The sequence below is a fragment of the Bos mutus genome, chromosome 15 (assembly GCF_027580195.1).
Source record: "Bos mutus isolate GX-2022 chromosome 15, NWIPB_WYAK_1.1, whole genome shotgun sequence".
Lineage (NCBI taxonomy): Eukaryota > Metazoa > Chordata > Mammalia > Artiodactyla > Bovidae > Bos > Bos mutus.
Window position 1 is genome coordinate 50,021,934 of NC_091631.1, and position 16,043 is coordinate 50,037,976.

General features: G+C 36.9%; 1 protein-coding gene and 1 non-coding gene across 4 annotated transcripts in view; one reads left to right on the forward strand and one right to left on the reverse strand.

Annotated features, from left to right (window-relative positions):
* Nucleotides 1-16,043, reverse strand: part of CBL (Cbl proto-oncogene) — a 106,966-nt gene that overhangs the window by 60,430 nt on the left and 30,493 nt on the right. For 2 of the 3 annotated variants that reach the window (XM_070384082.1, XM_005897176.2), the window contains exon 2: nucleotides 12,810-13,057. The exons of the other annotated variant lie outside the window; for it this stretch is intronic. In XM_070384082.1, the coding sequence (XP_070240183.1) occupies nucleotides 12,810-13,057 (248 nt within the window). The remainder of the gene's footprint in view (nucleotides 1-12,809; nucleotides 13,058-16,043) is intronic. 3 annotated transcript variants of the gene reach the window in all.
* On the forward strand, nucleotides 14,012-14,084 carry TRNAG-CCC (transfer RNA glycine (anticodon CCC)). Its single transcript has one exon. It is a non-coding gene; the product is annotated as a tRNA-Gly (tRNA).

Consider the following 16,043-nt stretch of genomic DNA (forward strand, 5'->3'; position numbering starts at 1 on the left):
TTCAGTGTACAAATCTTACACCTCTTTGGTTAAATTTATCCCTAAGTACTTTACTCTTTCTGATGCTATTACATTGTCTTAGTTTCATCTTTGGATTGTTCATTGCTGCTGTGTATAAAGAATACAATTCAGTTTTGTGTTTGATGTTGAATCCTATAACTTTGCAGATATCATTTATTGGTTCTGGTAGTAGTGGGTTTTTTTTAATGGATTCCTTAAGATTTTCTACAAACAAGATCATGTCATGAGCAAAGATAGATAGTTTTACCTCTTCCTTTTCCATGTGGGTGCTTTTAATTTATTTTATTTTGCCTAATCACTCTGGCTAGAACTTCATATGCTGAACAGAAATCATGTTGAATAGAAGCAGTGAAACCAGACATCCTTGTCTTATTTCTCTTTTGGAAAAAAAAAAAAAATTTATTTATTTATTTGGCTGTGCCAGGTCTTAACTGTGGCATGTGGGATCTAGTCCCCTGACCGGGGATTGAACTTGGGCCCCCTGCATTGGGAACATGGAGTCTTAGCCACTGGACCACCAGGGAAGTCCCTTCTGATGTTAGTGGAAAGCTTTCAGTCTTTCACCATTGAGTATAATGTTAGCTGTGGGATTTTCACATATGGCATGGAACACCATTTTTGCTTGAAAGAATGACTAATAGACAAAGTATGGTTACTCAGACTTGGCTATTTAGCAGTTTCTCCAAAATAAGCAAAGTGACTTGTCACTTCAAGGAAAACAAGTGATCACCCATCCTCCACTATGAGCTTAACAGCTTCCAAATGAAATTTTTCTAATGATATTTAACTAATGAATGTGATTATACAGTCATGTGTCAACACTTGGAAAATCTACATAACCTAGTGAACCAATATTTTCCAAGTGATCAAGGGATGATGCCATAAAACCATGCAGGGGTAAAAGATTCATTCCAAATGCAAGACAGACCAATGAATTTTGATGTAACCAAGTACAAAATGTTGTCCGAGGCAGTTTAAGAGATTTGCAAAAATGGAGAGATACTTATTTTTTAAAATATTTCCCAAGGAGTTCCCTTAGGAACTAGTGGTCAGTCTCCTTGGTTGCCTAGTGGTTAGAATTCCAGGCTTTCACTGCTGTGGCAGAGGTTCAGTACCTGCTCAGGGAACTAAGATCCCACGAGCCACGTGATGTGGCCAAAAAAGAAAGTTTTTTTTCTGTTAAAATGTTCTCATGTTTTAAAAAATATTTTATGTTAATATGTAATGGGCTTATTATTAAACGTTATTTTAAATATTTTCAATTTCTTGGTTTTAATAGTGATATGGTAAATAGGGCTTCCCTGGTGGCTCATTGGGTAAAGCATTTGCCTACAATACAGGAGACCCGGGTTCGATCCCTGGGTCGGGAAGATCCCCTGGAGAAGGAAATGGCAACCCACTCCAGTACTCTTGCCTGGAAAATCCCATGGTCTGAGAAGCCTGGTAGGCTACAGTCCATGGGATCGCAAAGAGTCGGACACGACTGAGCAACTTCACTTCACTTCTTCATAGTAAATATTGGTAGATATATAATCCACATACATGAAAGTTCTTTGAGGTCTTCTTTGAGGAAAAAACTATATCAGTTAACAACAGCTCTATACGACAATGTAGATATTTGTTTTAAAACAAACAAACTGTACTTTAGGCACTTATATTCAGCCAAACACCTACATTAGAATTTCTTAAGATCTTATCATCAATATTAACAATTAACCACAGTAATTTATGATTAACTGGTCTGCAAGTGCTGTCATATTATAGTTGTACAGGATGGTGTTAAGAACTAAATGTGACTCTTCACCTTCATTAAACTTCACCCTGTCCATTTGAGCCCAGTTCTCTAGTCTCTCGAGCTGAGAACTTGGGACTTTGACTAGGTTCACTGAACTCAACTGAACCTACCAATCATGTTACTATAAGAAATGGGAAGTTCAGGATTGTCCTTGTAAATCCAAGTTGTCACCTAAGAAGTATCAACATCTTTTTCTTCTTTCAAAAAATAATTTGGTTGATTATATATTAATTGGAGAAAATTGATAAAAGATATAAATAGAAAGAAAATTAAAATTACCTCTAATTCCAATACCTAGAAATAACTACTGTTGATATTTCAGTATCATTCCTTCTATGTTTTTTCTATATTTCTTAAATACATTTTACAAAAACGTGATCTTATTAGTTACAGATACAATTCTGTAGCCTCTTTTCCTTTATAAAAATATTATAGTCATCATGTACATTATATCCGTAGGACTTATTCATCTTATAATTAGAAATGTGTACCTTTTGCCATTTTTACTATTTCTTTAATATACTGCCTATCAAAAATTTTTAATGACAGAAACTTGTATGTCTACATAGCACACCTTATCTTCTCTTGTGTATGTAATTTATCTTATGTTGGACATTTAGGTTGTCTCCAGTTTTTCCCTTTTACATACAGCATCTAAATGAATAGCTTCGTAACTGCATTTTAACCCAAATCGCTTCTCTGTTCTTTCTGATAAATCACCCTCCAGAAAGGCTAAACCAGTTTCATTCTACCACAGCCAGGTATGAGTGCTCACATTCCTGTACCCCGTCCTTTGAAACATTAGTTATAAGTAGATTTTCCTTTTTTTTGTCTTTTTGCTAATTTTACAGGCCAAAAGGAAATTTTTTACGACTAACAAATTGATAGAAGGGCTTCCCTCATAGCTCAGTCGGCAAAGAATCTGCCTGCAATCCACTTCTTTCATGGATTACTTATTTCCTTTGCTAGTTTTGTATTTAGAGAGAATTTGAGGAGGGGAAGGAAGGATATTTCTTTTTTTTTTTAACTGAAGTATATTTACAATGTTGTATTAATTTCTGCCATACAGCAAAGAGATTCAGTTATACATATATATACATTCTTTTTTATATTCTTTTCCATTACAGTTTATCACAGGATATTAAATATAGTTCCCCATGCTATACAGTAGGACCTTGCTGTTTATCCATTCTGTATATACTAGTTTGCATCTGCTAACTCCCAAATCTCACCCCACCTCCCTTCCTTCGGCAACCACAAGTATGTTCTCTATACCTGTGAGTGTCTGTTTCATAGATAAGTTCATTTGCATCATATTTTAGATTCCACATATAAGTGATATCATACAGTATTTGTCTTTATCTGACTGACTTCACTTAGTATGATAACCTCTAGGTCCATCCGTGTTGCTGCAAATGGCATTATTTCATTCTTTTTTTATGGCCAAGTACTACTTCATGATGTGTGTGTACATAGGTGTGTATGTGTATTCCACATCTTCTTTATCCATTCTTCTGTTGAAAGATATTCAGGTTGTTTCTATGTCGTGGCTATTGTGAATAGTGCTGCTATGAACACAGTGGTGCATTTATCTTTTTGAATTATTGTTTTCTCTGGATAAATACCCAGGAGTGGAACTGCTGGATCATAAGGCAATCCTATTTTTAGTTGCTTTTTTTTTTTGAGGAATATCCATACTATTTTCCACAGTGGCTGCACCAATTTACAGTTCTACCAACAGCATAGCAGGGCTCCGTTTTAGAGAGAATTCTTTTGTTTTTGTTTTTTACTGTGTTGGCTATTTTAATCTATTCTCTACTTTCTTCCTTATTGTGCCCCATCTGAAGTCTCCTTTGATGATTTCTCTCCCCAACCAGACATCCTGGCTTTATATACTATTCTGAATATTACCAAAATTCTCTCTCTATTCCAGATCTCTCCTTCTAAACTCCAAACTCTAATATACGCAATTGCCTGCTTGATGTATCACCTTAGATGGCTCATGAGAATATTTCAAACTTAAAGCTGTCCAAAATGGAAATCTTAATTTCCCTTACTCTCAACTAACTTTTCCCATCTCTACTCCGAATTCTCCATTTTAGTAAATGCTGCCACCAGTTGGCAGAGTTAATGACCACAAACGTACAAAGCATCCCTGCCCATTCTTCTCACCATTCTCTTGTCCAATCCACTAGCAATTCTTACTGAGTCTAGCTCCACTCTATTTTCCTTCCTTTCAACTTTCTCATCCTTAACCTAAGTTATCTCATCTCTTATCTGGTCTATAGCAGTAATCTTTTAACTTATTCCCTCTACTTTCATCACTGCTACCTCCACGAGCCTAATCCATTTCCCACACAACAGCCAATACTAGCACTGCAAAATAAAAATCAGATCATGACCTTCCCTGGTTATTTATACCTTTCCATGGCTTCCCATTAGATCATCCACTTGCTCAAACCAGAAACCTAATCCAATGCATTTACAAGTCATGTTATGCAAGCTTTAAAACACCTCAAGTTCTGTCCAAACTCAACACAGATCTAAGCCACCATCATCTACCAATAGGATTTGCCATACTTGTTGACACCTATTTTCAGGCTACTAGGGAAAAACTACAGCAGTAACAAATTCTGCCACTTCTTTGTGAATCACCACTCTTCCACTGGAGGATAACCTGGAAACCAAAAGAATACTGGTTCAGTGGTTATATTTTTGAAACAAATGTAAAAGACAGAACATAAGGTTATAATTTTGTTGTTCAGTCATTAAGTCATGTACAACTCTTCGCAATAAGCATCGTGAGAAAAGGGACTATCTTCTGTTTATTGCTGTATCAGTGCTCCTAGAGCAGTGCCTACCACAGAGAAAATACTCACTACTATTTTTTCTTTAATGAATGGTTAGCACATAAGCTTTTATCTATTTCTGAATTCTTCCTGGCTGAATATAACAAAACCAAATTTTGATAATTTCAGTTTATAACCACCTCTAAAAAGATAATATACATGCAACAGAAAAGTTTAACTTCCAAAATGAATACAATAAGACAATGACAATACAGCAAGATAATTTTAAAATTAACTGCACCATATAATCCCACTCAGCTTCTACTATAACATCCTGCACACTAAGGAAAACAGGTGCAAAAACCAGAATTAAAGATAAAAGGCAAGAAAGCAGCTTATGGTTTTCACTTAATTCATTTTTTATAAAGTCTCGGAGAAGGCAATGACAACCCACTCCAGTACTCCTGCCTGGAAAATCTCATGGACGGAGGAGCCTGGTAGGCTAAGAAAAATGATGGCAAATTTATCTTCAGAGAAGTTAATTCATCTAATATCCTCTCTAAAATAAAAACAGGAAGTAACTATATTACATACTGACAGACACTTATGTACACTCTTCTACAGAATATTTAAGGGATAAGCTCCTTAACATCCAGTCTGGGAAGAAATTCCCTCATGTACATGGTTTGAGGGAACAGATATGTTCCCCAAGCCAGAGCAGGTTTGTTTAGAAGTGACACTTTGCCCATGTTTGACTAATCATAGAACTAAGTTTTTCTTTTAGAGTTGATTGGTCCATAGATAATCAATTGGTCTATACCAAGCCTAAAACAAAAGGGGTATCAAGACGCAGATGCCCTGCTATGGTGGAAACCTGTAAGATGTAAATCTTGGGTTTAGCAGAGGCCAGCTGTTGCTTTTGCTCAGTCGCTGAGTTGTGTCTCATTCTTTGTGACCACATGGACTGTGACGTGCCAGGCTTTCTGTCCATGGGATTTCCTAGGCAAGAATACTGGAGTGGGTTGTCATTTTCTTCTCCAGGGGACCTCCCAGCCCAGGGATCAAACCCGCATCTCTTGTATCGGCAGGTGAATTCTTTACCACTGAGTCACCTGAGAAGCCTCTAGCAGAGACCAGATTTCAGATAGTAATCTGCATTGAGAGAATACAGGTAGTGTCCTGGCAGCATTCTCAACCCTGATTTCAGTTACTCCTTGGGCTTGCCTGCATTCTTGTCCTTAACGCAACTCAAGATACTCACTTTTTCTAGAATTTTAAGAGTCCAAAAATCTTCCTTTCCCAAGAAGAAAAACCAGGAGCAAATCATAAAAGGCCTATAACATTTTTTTGTGATTAAAAAAATAACAATAAAGAAATAGAAACTTTCTCAACCTGATAAAGGGCATCTATGAAAATCCCACAGTTAACATTATACCCAGTGATGAAAGGCTGAAAGCTTTCCTCCTAATATCAGGAACAAGACAAGGATGTCTGTTTCTCACTACTTCTATTCAACATAATTTCTATCCAACACATGAGGTTCTAGCTAAAGTGATTCAGCAAGAAAAATAAATTAAAAGCACCCGCATGGAAAAGGAAGAGGTAAAACTATCTCTATTTGCACATGACATGATCTTGTTTGTAGAAAATCCTAAAGAATCCATTAAAAAAAAAAAAAAAAACCACTACCACCAGAACCAATAAATGATTTCTGCAAAGTTACAGGATTCAAAATCAAACACAAAACTTCACAAAACTGAACCATATTCTTTCTACACAGCAGCAATGAACAATCTAAAGATGAAACTAAGAAAAAACAATTTCATATAATAGCATCTGAAAGAGTAAAGTACTTGGGAATAAATTTAACCAAAGAGGTAAATGATTTGTACACTGAAAACAAAATGCTGCTAAAAGAAATTATAAAGACCCCAAAATAAATGGGAAGTCATCCCACGTTCATAGATTGGGAAGACTTAGTATTGTTGGGATAGCAGTAATTCCTGCACTGATCTAAAGGTCCTGTGCAATTTCAATTAAAATTCCAGCTGCCCTTTTGGTAGAAATTGGCATGCTAATCCTAAAATTCATAAGAATCTCAAGGGACTTCAAAAAAGGCAAAACAATTTAGAAAAGGGACAAAATTGGAAGATTCACACTTTCTGATTTCAAAACTTTACTACAAAGTAAATTACTGAAATTACTACAAAGAAATTTACTACAGTAATTAAGATGCTGTGGTACTGGCATAAAGATATATATACAGAAAGCTAAAGTGAGTTGCTCAGTTGTGTTTGACTCTGCAATCCCATGGACTGGAGCCCACCAAGCTCCTTTACCCATGGAATTCTCCAGGCAAGAATACTGGAGTTGGTTGGCATGCCCTTCTCCAGGGGATCTTCCCAACCCAGGGACTGAACCCAGGTCTCCCACATTGCAGACAGATTCTTTACTGTCTGAGCCACCAGGAAAGGCATAAGGATAGACATATAGACCAATGAAATAAAATAGAGAGCCCAGAAATACAACTTCACACACATGGTCAATTAATTTTCAACATGGATGCCAACTTCATTCAGTGAGAAAAGGACAGTCTTTTCAACAAATAGTGCTGGAAAAACTGGATGACCACATTCAAAAGAATTAAGTTGGACCCTTACCTTACACCATAAACAAAAATTAACACAAAATGATCATAACTGTAAACTTCATGATCTTGGATTAGGTACTGGTTTCTTTGCTATGAAGCTTCCCTGCTGGCTCAGACAGTAAAGAATCTGCCTGCAATGTAGATCTGGGTTTGATCCCTACATTAGGAAGATCCCTGGAGAAGGGAATGGCAATCCACTCCAGTATTCTTGCCTGAAGAATTCCATGAACAGAGGTACAGCCCATGGGGTCACAAAGAGTCGGACACAACTGGGCAACTAACACTGTCACTTTCACTGTTGACTATGAAATCAAAGCACAGGAACCAAAGAAAAAAATTACTGAACTTCATCAAAATTAAAAAGTTTCATGCTTCAGGGACATCCCTGGTGATCCAATGGCTAAGACTCTGCACTCCTAATCCAGGGGGCCCAGGTTCGATCCCTGGTCAGAGTACTAGATCCCACATGCCACAGCTAAGAGCCTGTGTACTGCAACTAAGATCTGGTGCAACCAAATAAACACTTCTGTGCTTCAAATGATACTATCAAGAAAGTGAAAAGATGACCCACAGAATGGGAATAAAGTTTTATAAATCATATATCTGGTAAGAATCTGGGCTTCCCTGATAGCTCAGTTGGTAAAGAATTTGCCTGCAATGCAGGAGATGTCAGTTTGATTCCTGGGTAGGGAAGACCCCCTGGAGAAGGAAAAGGCTACCCACTCCAGTATTTTTGGGCTTCCGTTGTGGCTCAGCTGGTAAAGAATCTGCCTGCAATGTGGGAGACCTGGGTTCAATCCCTGGGTTGGGAAGATCCCCTGAAGAAGGGAAAGGCTACCAAATTATACTACCAAGAAAGTGAAAAGATGATCCACAGAATGGGAATAAAGTTTTATAAATCATATATCTGATAAGAATCTAGTATCCAGAATATGTAAAGAACTCTTACAACTCAACAATAAAAAGACAAGTTGTTGTTCAGTTCCTAAGCTGTGTCTGACTCTTTGCGATCCCACTGACTGCAGCACACCAGGCTCCCCTGTCTTCCACTATCTCCCAGAGTTTGCTCAAATTCATGTGCACTGAGTCAGTGATGCTATCTAACCACCTCATCCTCTGATGCCCCCTTCTCCTTTTGCCTTAAATCTTTCCCAGCATCAGGGTCTTTTCCAGAGAGTAAGCTGTTTGCATTAGGTGGCCAAAGTACTGGAGATTCAGCATCAGTCCTTCCAATGAATATTCAGGTTGATTTCCTTTAGGATTGACTAGTTTGATCTCCCTGCTGTTCAAGGGACTCTCGAGAGTCTTCTAAAGCACCACAGTCCAAAAGCATCAATTCTTCGGCACTCAGCCTTCTTTATGATCCAACTCTCATATCCTTACCTGACTAATGGAAAAACTATAGCTTTGACTAGATGGACCTTTGTTGGCAAAGTGATATCTCTGCTTTTTAATATTCTGTCTAGGTTTGTCATAGCGTTCCTTCCAAGGAGCAAGTGTCTTCTATGGCTGTAGTCATCGTCTGTGATTTTAAAGCCCAAGAAAATAAAATCTTTCACTGCTTCCACTTTTTCCCCTTCTACAGGCCATGAAGTGATAGAACTGGATGCCAAGTAACCCAGGTCAAAAAAACAAGCAGAGGACTCAAACAGACATTTTTCCAGAGAACATACACAAGCAGAGAATAAACATATAAAAAGACTGCTCATTTTATTACTTATTAGGGAAATGAAAATCAAAACAATGAGTATCTACTTCATACCCAGTAAGATGGCTATAACAAAAAAAATGTAAGTATTGGTGAGAAGTTGGAACTCTTATATATTGCTTGGGGAATGTAAAATGGTGCAGCTGCAGTGGAAAACAATTTGGTGGTTCCTCAAAATGTTAAATACAGAATTACCATATGACTCAGCAATTCCACTCCTAGATATATATCCAATAGAACTGAAAACATATAGTCTCGCAAAAAATTGCGCATAAATGTTCATAGCAGCATTATTAGTAATAGAAACCATCCAAATGTCTGTAATCAAAATGCCAATACAATATCAATAAAATATAATTACAGTATAAATACCCTGGTAGCACGGTAGAAAAGAATCCGCCTACCAATGCAGGAGACACAGGGAACAAGGGTTCAATCCCCAGGTCAGGAAGACCCTTGGGGAAGAAAATGGCAACCCACTCCAGTAATCTTGCCTAGGAAATCCCATGGACAGAGGTGCCTGGTGGACTATGGCCCATGGAGTCGCAAAGAGTTGGATATGACTTAGCGTGCACACACACACACAAATACAATATAAATATAATTTTGCCATAAAAAGGAATGAAGTGATGATCTATGCTATAAGATGGATGAATGGGAAAACACGCTAAGTCAAAGACACTAGACAAAAAAGGCCATATGTAAATGAAATGTTTATTACAGGCAATCCACAGAGACATAAAGTAAATATTATTGATCACCAACGGCTGGGGAGAAGCAGGAGTAGGGAATGGCGAGTGACTGCTAATGAAAATGAGGCTTCTTTTTGGGGTGATAAAAATGTTCTGGAATTAAGTGGTAGTGACAGTTGCACAACTTTGTGAACACACTAAAAACTACTAAATTATATATTTTAAAAGGGTGAATTTTATGGTATATGAATCCTATCTCAATTTTTAAAACTGCATAGGAAAAAAGCCTACTAACAACCAAAATACAGATCACAAAGATCATAAAGCCATATATTTTTCCTTTACCAAAAAAAAATTGTATTCTCACCTCAAATTTATTTATTCCCACTTTATATATAATTTGTACAAGCCTGGTTGTATGGTCAAGCCTATAGTGGATTAAAAGCTTTATATTAGGGGAAATGAAATTGATACCAACAGACATACTGACAGTAAGATTTTTTTTAAAAAGCAAAAGAACTTACAAGCATCTTGTGAAGCCACGTAGTAAGAGCAAACTGGTCTATGCATTTCATTGCATGCATGTGTGCCTGCTGAGTCGCTTCAGTCATGTCTGACTCTTTGTACCCCTATGGACTATAGCCCGCCAGGCTCCTCTGTCCATGGGATTCTCCAGGCAGGAATACTGGAGTGGGTTGCCATGCCCTTCTCCAGGGGATCTTCCCCGTCTAGGGACTGAACTTGTTTCTTATGTCTCCTTCACTAGCAGGTGGGTTCTTTATCACTAGCACCATTTGGGAAGTCCCACGTACTTCATCAGGTTATGCTTACTAATGACAAACAGCCTGACCCAACAATCTATGTTTATAGTAATGAAAGTAATGAAGATGATTAATATAATAAGAGCTAACCCACTCATTATTTTCCATATGCCAATCACTGTTCTAAGTACCAAACATTTACTTATCAAATTCCCAACAAGAAAATTCACTGTTCTAAGGACCAAACATTTACTTATCAAATTCCCCACAAGAAAAATTATATTATTATCTCATTTTACAGATGAGGAAACCAAGGAATCACACTAAGTAAGTGGAAAAGTTAAGATTCAAACTAAGGCAGCTGGCTTCAGAGTTAATTCTCTTCTTAACCAGTAGACTATCCTGCCTCTCAGTGATGAATTATCAGTCATAAAAATTAAAAAAAGTAAAATGTCAGTCAATGTTCAGTGTGCTCCAAAAAGACTGAAAAATCTACAATTTTTGTTTCATTATTTTAAAAAAGCTGTAGTCCATGAGGTCACAAAGAGTTGCACGACTTAGCAACTGAACAACAATTCAAAAAATAAATAAATAAAACCTTTTCTATAGCAGCATGTTATCAACAGGAGAAATTCTAGAGGTCAAAAAACAGCTCTTTACAATCTGACTCCAACCTGTATTTCCAGCTTATCTATCTCCCCTAGTTCTAGCCAAACCAGACCGCTCACGTTCTTTAAACAGAGCCTGCATTTTCATGCCACTGTGTTAAAGGCCTTTGCTTCACTTCTCTGCCTAGAAAATTCCTTCAAAAGATCCTTCAAAATCTAGCTCAAATAATACTTTCTCTGTGCCACCTTCCCCGATGCCACTAGGCAACACTGTTCATACAGCATTTTGTACATATTTTTATTAAAGCATTTATCACATGACATCAGAATTAAATGCTTAACTCTTCTTTTCACCTCCTAGAATTAGAACCTAGTACACTGTGGATGATAAATAAAATTATTCTTAAGTTACGGTACTTAATAAAGTCCAAAATTACTTTTATTTTAATTTAGCAATACAAAATGACTGATTAGCTAATGTCTAAGTAGTCACGGTTTTAACAAAAGCCATAAAATTTAAATAATTTAAGTAGACAAAGGTCATTTTCATATAAATTAGATATTATAAAAGTTCCTACAAATAGAATTCAGTCACCAGAAATCTTCTTAAGAAGAAAATTCTAATACTCTAGACCAAACCTGAGTCATTTGTCACAGTAAAGTTAACATGAGTAATGATGTGGGTAAAATTTTAAGTGAAAGATGAAAGTTCCCAGAATCTAAGCCAACAGAATCAAAGTCTACAAGGATACCATTTAATAAATTACTCCTTGGCACATTGACTGAATGCCCTCAGAAATTATTGTCCCTCCCAATTCAAGTCACTCCTCAAGAGTAAGTTACTCCCTAAAAAGTTCTAACAGAATTTATATCTTATTACTTGTTCCAGGTGAGTTAATATTTAATTCCGACTGGACAAAACACAACTATACAATACATGCAATCAATCTATTTCTCTCCCAATACATAATTTACAACAACCAAGCCAATAACACACGGAACCGCCAATACAGTTTTTAGCATTTAATAATTACAAAAGAATACTTAATGGTTCCTCAAATATTTATTGAATTAACTGCATTTTGCCAATTCTATTTGAAAAGTATTCTATTTTCTCTATTTGAAAAGCTACCTTACCTATAAAGAAAATGTCATTTCACTTAGGTTTATTTTTTTTTTAAGTTATCCAAACTACTAGCTAATTTTTTTCTATTATCCCCAACTTATAACCTTACTTAATATGCTACCAGCTCAGGCAAATGAGGCTTCCCAGATGGAGCTTGTGGTAAAGAACACGGCTGCCAATGCAGGAGACGTATGTAAGAGACACAGGTTTGATCCCTAGGTGGGGGAAGATCCCCTGGAGAAGGGCATGGCAACCCACTCCAGTATTCCTGCCTGGAGAATCCCATGGACAGAGGAGCCTGGTGGGCCACAGCTCATGGTCCAAATCTGACCCCTTACTATTTACTGTCAACTCCAACTTCTTTCTTTCAAACTCACCTATCCACAAACTTCCAGATCTCTAAAAAACCGCCTGTCTCCAGCTCATCTTCCTGACTGTAAGTCACTCACTTTTCAGAGGTTAAATGAATGATCAGAGCTAGAGATGGATCACTACCCTCCAAGGCAACCTTTAACACAAAACACAGCTTTAAGTCAAAATGTTAACTTTGCATTCTATTTCTGTTGACATAAAATTAAAACCAACTCCACTATTTCTACGTGTTACCCATTCGGGCAGTCACAGACCTGAATAAATATTTGTGTAGTATTCTCCATTACCTAGGCTGAGAATTCTCCTCATACATTCTTTCTTTCCCCTCCTTGAAGAGGCTTATGGTCTGCTTAGTTTTCTTCATCAAATTCTCCATGAACACCCTAAAATACTCATTTTCTCCAAGTGTCTCCATCTTCCCCTCATATCTTGACAAGATAGTGCGGAGATGCTGGTAGGTATCTGGCAGCAGGTCTAAGATATAAGGTGGGCTATTCTTTAGCGCCAGCTTTGGGTTCTGACACAACCGCACCACCTGCAACAAACGGAAAAGAAGGACTATTACTTGGAGGATCTTATGGGCAACTTCCTTTTTTAAATTTAAAAAAGTTATAAAATATGTGCTCTTTTGCAAAAATATGAAAAATGCACAAGAATATAAGAAATGATCCATAACACCCCCCTACAGGCAATCACTTTTAGCAGTCCCCCAAAAGGGTGGGTTCTTAAAACTGTATTTAACAGTTCAGATAACACACAGAAGACTAAACAATTGGGGTGGGGGAGACACCCACACACATGCCTAAAAAAAGCTAGACGAAGTACAGCAAGTTCCTTTGAAATGCATGGCTCATCCCACAACAGAACAAAGAAAATTTCCAGGGGCACAAATAAAGAACATGGCTGCCCTGGGAGGAAAACCTTGGAAACGTAGGAGCCTACAGCTTTGACGACCACTGGGGGACAGGAGCACAGGCTCTTGGACCCAGCAAAGACCCAGCAAAGAGTTGAAACCAACTCTTTCAAGACACCATTTCTTCCCATTTAAATGCAAGACTCTCAGAATGTGCTTGGTGATTCATTTTACCTTCTTTTAAACTTTTTTGAGTTCTTAGCTTTAAGTAGGTCTCTTTTTAAAAAACACATAGTCAGATTTTTTTAATCCAATGTAACAATCTTTGTTTTTTGACTGGTGAGTTTAGTACATTTTCTATTCGTTATAATGATTAATGATTTGTATTCATTCCTATTCTTATTTAGCACTTTCCATTTACATAGATTTTTCTGTGTCTGAAAAAAACATAAATTAGTGGAACAATAACGTCTATTTCAGTAAAGAAATAGACCCACACATATATAGACCCTTGACTTATCACAATGGAGTGATGATCTTTCCAAAAACAGTAGTGGTACAATCACACAGGAAAAAAAGAAAGTCAAACTAAACCCTCACCTTATACTATACAATAAACAAAACAAATCAAGGACTTCCCTGGTGGTCCAGTGGTTAAGACTCTGCACTCCCAATGCAGGGGACACAGGTTTGATCCCTGGCCAGGGAACTAAGATCCCATGTGCTATACAGCATGGCCAAAAAATAAGATAAATAAAATAAAAAGAATCCACTCTTCAAAAAAAAAGACAAAACAAAACAAAAAACCTAGATGGGTTCTAGATCTAAATGTGAAAGGCAGCTTTAGAAGACAGGAAAACTATCTTTCATTACCTCATGATGGAGAAAAAATTCTGAAACAGGACCATAAATACATTAGCAATAAAGGAAAATATTAAAGTCTACTACACTCTAAAAGAACTTCTAGATACCATGAAAGAGTAAAAATGCATGTACAGAAACAGAGAAGATATTCATAATATGTATATATTAAGACATATATATATATATGTCCAGAATATATAAAGAGCATCTACAAATCAGTAAAGAAGATACAACCTAATACAAAATGAACAGAAGACTTGAACAAGAACACAACAAAAGAAGATATCCAAATAACCACTAAACATACGAAATGGTCCTTGGTCTTATTAATCATTTTAATTTCATTAAAATGAAAACCATATGCTCACAACTACCACTACATACACCAAACTGGTAATGCTAATCACTGGAAAGGAGCAAGGACCTTCATATACTACTGGTGGGAATCCAAGCTAATAAAACCGCCTTGAAAAACAGTTCAGCACTATATTGTCAGGCTAAAGATTTATATGCTGTACGAACCTGCAGATCTCCACCTGGAAAGGTATACTAGGATACACATACAAAAATATGTAACACCTAACAACTACAAACAACCCAAATGTCCATCAACAGTAGAGTGGATAAATTGTAGTATATTTATTAGCAATAATACACTACGATATTGGAGAAGGAAATAGCAACCCACTCCAGTACTCTTGTCTGGACAAGGACAGAAGAGCCTGGCAGGCTACAGTCCATGGTGTCGCAAGAGTCGGACACGACTTAGTGACTACACCACCACCACCACACTACCACGTGGATGCTCCTCTCAAAACAGATCTAAAGAAACCAGAAAACAAAATATACACATATATGACTACACTACTGTTACAAAGATATCCCATTAAATTGTTGAGATGTGCATACATAGGTGGTAAAAATGTGAGTAACAGAAAAAAATAAACTTTATTTTATTTGCAGCTGATATAACTGTCCATGATTAAAATAAAGGAGAACTGACAAACCATTAGAAACAAACAGTCTAACAGGTTACTGGATTCAAAAGTAACCTGGATTCAAAGCCAATAAACCAAAACAGTATTCATAAACATTTTATAAATAATTTGAAAACATGATTTTAATTGTTGTCATTTTAAATGGCTTAAATAAAATTTTAAGGCTCCTAGGAATACATCTAACAATGTGCAAGACTTGTATGAAGAAAATTATTAAACTTTACTGAAGAACGTAAAAACAGAAATTAAGGAAGAATTGTATCATGTTTAAGGAAATGTCACTTCTCCCCCAAGTTAGTATATAAATTCAGGGCACTTCCTATCAAAACCCCAAAGAGCTTTTTCGCAGAACTTAACAAGTTGATCCCAAACTCACATGGAATAAAAACAAACGAAAACCAGTCAAGCCTATTTTGAAGTAGGGGGTATTTACCCAATGGGCTATCAAGACTCTTTCACATCTTATAATTAAAATAATGTGATATCACCCAAAGACAGATAAATGACCAAATGGATAAGAAGAGAGACCAAACAGAGACACACACGTATAGAAATTCAGTATCAGAAGCGGCATTACAAATAAGTTCACGAGGAGTTCCCTGGTGATCCAGTAGTTAGGACTCTGCACTTCTACTTCGGGGGCACAGGTCCTCTCCCTGGTCAGGGAACTAAGATCCTGCATGCCCTGAGGCATGGCCAAAAAAAAAAGCAAACCCACAAAACAATTAAAGAGAAAAACTACTGGAAAACTGGTTATCCATATGGAAAAAAATATATCCCTTACACATTACGTAAGAAGTAAATTT